Raw genomic sequence first — 5,000 nt, 5'->3', positions numbered from 1 at the left:
ATTCATGACCTCCTGCTCAGCAGACCCATGTGCCTTCCAAAAACTAACTTAAAGGTAAAATAAAATTGACCATGGTAAGACAGATTTGTGAACTGTTTTGAGAATTTAGCCCTTTGTGAGAGCAATAATTATTGATAAAACCAAATTTTCATGTTTCTCTCATTGACAAAGCACCACAGTTTCTCTAGAAACTAACCCCTTCACTTAACACTGGTAATAATAATAATAATAATAATAATAATAATAATTTAATAATAATAATAATAATAATAATAATAACAACAATAGACACTTATAAAGCGCAGTATCCACTAATTGCTCAAAGCACTGTACTATAATATGTTAAAAACTATAAAAAATATACAGTAAAAACTATTATAAGAAATAATAAAGTTGACTAAAACTACCAAAACTACATGTACATGTACCTTAAATGTACATGTACCTTATCCAGTTATGGGGTTGTATGAAGTCTTACACACACAACCAACCTCTGAGTCATCATTGCAAATGTCATCCAGTTTAGTTAAGTTCATTGAATTAATCAATAATTTCTTTGGCTTAGTGACAAGAACAGAATTTTTGTTCCGAAAATGTCACTCCTTAAGGCCAACATCGCTAGGAAGCCTGAGGTCATTGTTGAGCAAAGCAAGCTGTAACTTCCTTTGTGGTAAAGCCTGGTTTACACTGCGACATATTCATTAACCAATGACTTAGTGGTTTGGTGCTCTGACTAACTGGGCACTGGCCACATAACAGATTTTTCTCTGTAACAGTTCTTCCTGAGGTTCATGCATATTTTCAGGCTAAGAAGCACTCTCAGCCACCAGTGTCATTGCATGGACAGCTCTTATGGAGGGAATTTTTCTATAGTGTGGCATATGCGACTCCAAACTTTAATAAGATGGAAGGCAATCCTGTATGTTTACAAGTTCAGTGGGAAGATAGTGAAGAGTTTCTCGAAGCTTGGACTGAGGTAAACATGAGAGTTTTAAAACAATCATGTTTTAACTTGCCACGACATTTTTTTTCTGACGTCCACGATATTCATCAGTCATGTGGCAGGCCTGCCGTAAGCTTGTTGCATGGGACAAAAATTGTACCATGTAAATCGACCTTTACCAAACTGATCACATTTTAACCTCAAAATACAATGTACAGTAGCTGTAGAATGTGTGCTTTGCTTCAAAGGTATACTCTGACTATACGTTGCTCTCACTCAGTTTGTGAATAAGAGATTTAATAGAGCTAGGTTACTGTAAACCTTTCACTTTCTGATTGATACAATGTCAAATACCGTTCAGCTGAGCTATAGGAGACCTCTTTTGTTTAACTCTCTTACCCCTGAAGTGGCTTTCATTTGCAAATAAAATTGAGGGTCTCCCACAGGTTTAGGGGAACAAGAGAACATGGCTAACAAATTAAGACAAAATATCTCAGGGAACAAGGGATAAACCATTTGAGGGATCAAAAAGCTGAGAACAAAGTTTGGAAGTAATAATTTTTGTGGGAACAAGGGAACCCCCTGGGGTTAGACATTAAAATCTGCAAGTGTCACTCTTAGGAGAGAAAAGGCTAAAAAAAATGTAATGTGTAAATTTGTAGGCACGGACTGGGTATCCATTCATTGATGCCATCATGACCCAGCTGAGGAAAGAGGGGTGGATACATCATTTGGCTCGACATGCTGTTGCTTGTTTCTTGACCAGAGGAGACTTATGGGTCAGCTGGGAGGAGGGATTAAAAGTATGATGAAGTTTCTAATTTTTTAAACTTAAGTTTTAAGTCTTTTTTTTTTAACTTTAAGACAACACTTCTTTGACTGAAAAACAATATTCAATGGGAGAACAGAACAAAGTTCTAAACTGACACACTCATTGGGACACTTCCCTACTGGATGAAATACTTGAACTGGCAAATACTACATGTAACTTACAACATGGCTGTACTAATTATTTACAATAAGCACGTAAGTTCTTCATTTTTCTTTTTACCTGATCCAGCTAAAAGAAGTTGTCTGATGAATAGTATGTCCTTAGCAACCAGCTCAAACTACTGAACATATTAGCTGTTTTCCTATATTTTGAGGAAGATGGGAAAGAAAAAATGCTTGATCACTTTCTTTCTCTAATAGTAATCATTTAAGACGGCCTTAATTGCGTGTGTTTCCAAACATATCTGGCTATTTGACAGGAAAAGAATTAGTTTCATTTGACCAAATTAGCTCTAAAATCTGAATTTTTGAATAGTACTAACAAGGTACCCAATTCAATAATTTCCCACAGGTGTTTGAAAAGCTTCTTCTTGATCATGATTGGAGTTTAAATGCTGGTAACTGGTTGTGGCTGTCTGCAAGTGCCTTTTTTCATGCTTACTTCCGCGTTTACAGTCCTGTGGCATTTGGAAAGAAAACTGACCCCTTTGGCCAGTACATCAAGTAAGCCAGCATGTAACTTACCATATTATACTTGTTATCGTCAACAGCAATAACAAAATTTGAACTTGGTTTTGGTTTGATTTCTGATGCTTTTGACTGGTTTTTGGGCTGTAACCAGTTACCGAAAAACACTTTTTCTCTTATACTTACTGGTAACTCAGCAGTGAAGGCATGAAAAGAAGAGAAGAAGCCCTTTTTAAAATTTAAGCAAATAAATTGTATTATAATTTTAAATTTTGTTAGTGATTTACATTTGTATGATGTTGTCTTCCCATTGCATGAGAGTTGCAAATCTCAAGGAACTTTTGTTTTTCCTCAGGAAATTCATACCAATCCTGAACAAATACCCACCAAAATACATCTTTGAACCCTGGAAAGCCCCTCACAGTGTACAGAAAGCAGCAGGATGTATAATTGGTAAAGACTATCCTAAACCAATTGTGGTTCACGAAGAGGCAGTGAAAATCAACAAGGCAAAAATGAAAAATGCTAGAGAAAAAAAGTATGGTGGTACTACAGATCAAGGTACAAATTTAACTAACACCATTCCCCAGTTTATTAGCATTCTTTTACCAAAAAATGTTTGTAATGTTCTGTGTGGAATGAAATGGTGTCAATTTTACATGCAATGACTATGAAATGAAACCTCCAAGAGCCTCTTCTTAAAGGTGCCTAACAGTACTGCCTTGGTATTTGACTTTTAACGTGGTTACCGAGATGATGCCGGACCATTCAGACATGAAATTTAACAAACAAGCCATGCAAGACCTTTTCACTTTTACTGGGTCTAGAAAGCTCCATATCTTTTCATCTTTACCTCAAACATTAATATATATATATTTTCGGACTTATTCAAGAAAAAAAAATCAAATACTGTATGATACTGAATGATCACCTGAATGTATAAAAAATACATGTCTGCTTTTGAAGTGCTGATATACAGCATTGATTATCACAGTTACCGGTAACTGCACTTAAGTCTTATGCAGTCGTCAAGAAGCCTACATTTCTTCAAGCAGTTCATTTGCATGTATGTCATATAAAAAAAATACCTACAATCATACTTTTGCCTCTTATTGTATAAAAAAGGACCTCCTAATTGACCAACCCTGTAACAGCTCAGTGGCAGGGAGCAGTGTGCAGTGCAGTTGTCTTGATTTCTTTTAGGCATCTTACAACTGCTTAAGTTGTGCCATAAAATGTGATGGTCTGCTTCTATCATGAAAATGCACTGTATCATTTTCATCTTCAGTTGATGATTTGGCTCAAGTGTTTTCCAGCCTGGTTATCCGAGATCTGAGTCTTATCCTTTTTGACATTCATCCTTCAATTCCTGTAGTTCCTCTCACATCTAACAAATATTTTTTTAAGTAACAAGAAGCCCCTTTTCTGACCATTTATGTGCTAAAGACAGCATCAAAAGAATCTTTGATTGATCAGTTTTCTCTTTTCTTTTCTCAGGCACTTACAAAGATGGTAATATAAACAGTTCCCTTAAAAGAAAACAGAAAGAGTCATCCTCACCTGGGAAGAAGATGAAAAAAATAACTGATTTCATGAAGAAATAGTTTTTAGGCGTCGCCAAACAAGATGAGAATTCATGTAGAATTTGAATTAGAACGTGATGGCAAGAGGAACATTGTCTGCTTTAACCTTCCTGTAATGTATTAGCCAGCTGGTTGTCACTTACTCAAAATAGAAACTTTTCTTTCTAATAATTTTCATTTATTCCTTTCTTTCGAGCTGTTTCAATCATGCATTAACAAAACAGTTATTTAGTTGTACATGTAAGTAAGCATAATTATCATTTTCCCAAATTAAAGATTAACACATTAATTAATTAATTGTCTGGCAATTATAGTGAACAAGTTTTCCATGTGTAGATGTAGTTTGCTATCTAAAACTAGATGAATAATAAGACTGCTCCAGTTCAAACAAATTGACTGTGAGTTCTTGTTTGAGTGTTAAAAGCTGTTGATCTGTTACGGTATTGATTTCCTGAATAGCATTGCTTCGTTCAGAGATGCTGGTATTCACTGATGGAAAGTCATTCAGAATGAGGAACTCCTTCATGTCTGATACAAGCTTCATCAGTGATTCTCCTGCTCTTACCTGTCAAGAGTGATTGTAAAAAAAAGATCTCCTTACACACTCACCAAAATGATGACAGTCATAAAGAAATAAAAAAAGCACCAAGTGCATTGTTGAGTTATATAAGCATGCGGGAATTTTTAAGAACACGAGAGAAGTGCAGAGAAGTGCAGAGAAGCACGAGCCGAAGGCGGGTGCATATCGTACTTCTCAAGTCTTCTTAAAAATTCCCATTGAAAGTGCTTATATAACTCAACAATGCTCGAGGAATAAGTTTTTTATTTCTTTTATAAAATAAAAACAACCACGAAGGGACAAAAAATTGTCAGACAACAAAAATGAGCGCACGCCCTGGATGGCGCAATTTTTCCCTGATTGCGTGATACGCGTGCATTTCTTCTGCTTAACCATCTCGAATTTTTTCATGTATATTATGAATAAGTAATCACATGATTTTTCTCGTGCACTTGTA

General features: G+C 35.6%; 2 protein-coding genes across 2 annotated transcripts in view; one reads left to right on the top strand and one right to left on the bottom strand.

Annotated features, from left to right (window-relative positions):
- The window catches only part of LOC138030709 (cryptochrome-1-like), a 12,039-nt gene extending 8,001 nt beyond the window's left edge, over positions 1 to 4,038 (top strand). Inside the window, exons 5-9 of the mRNA XM_068878590.1 lie at positions 806 to 976; positions 1,606 to 1,746; positions 2,286 to 2,437; positions 2,757 to 2,962; positions 3,899 to 4,038. Of these exons, the coding sequence (XP_068734691.1) occupies positions 806 to 976; positions 1,606 to 1,746; positions 2,286 to 2,437; positions 2,757 to 2,962; positions 3,899 to 4,005 (777 nt within the window). The 3' untranslated portion in view covers positions 4,006 to 4,038. The remainder of the gene's footprint in view (positions 1 to 805; positions 977 to 1,605; positions 1,747 to 2,285; positions 2,438 to 2,756; positions 2,963 to 3,898) is intronic.
- A 102-nt stretch (positions 4,039 to 4,140) lies between these two features.
- LOC138030739 (mediator of RNA polymerase II transcription subunit 22-like) overlaps positions 4,141 to 5,000 on the bottom strand; it is a 7,615-nt gene continuing 6,755 nt past the window's right edge. The window contains exon 4 of the mRNA XM_068878618.1: positions 4,141 to 4,549. Within this exon, the coding sequence (XP_068734719.1) occupies positions 4,331 to 4,549 (219 nt within the window). The 3' untranslated portion in view covers positions 4,141 to 4,330. The remainder of the gene's footprint in view (positions 4,550 to 5,000) is intronic.

Source organism: Montipora capricornis, chromosome 2 (assembly GCF_036669925.1).
Source record: "Montipora capricornis isolate CH-2021 chromosome 2, ASM3666992v2, whole genome shotgun sequence".
NCBI lineage: Eukaryota > Metazoa > Cnidaria > Anthozoa > Scleractinia > Acroporidae > Montipora > Montipora capricornis.
Note: the sequence above shows the minus strand (reverse complement) of the source record. Positions and strands in the feature narration are given on the sequence as shown.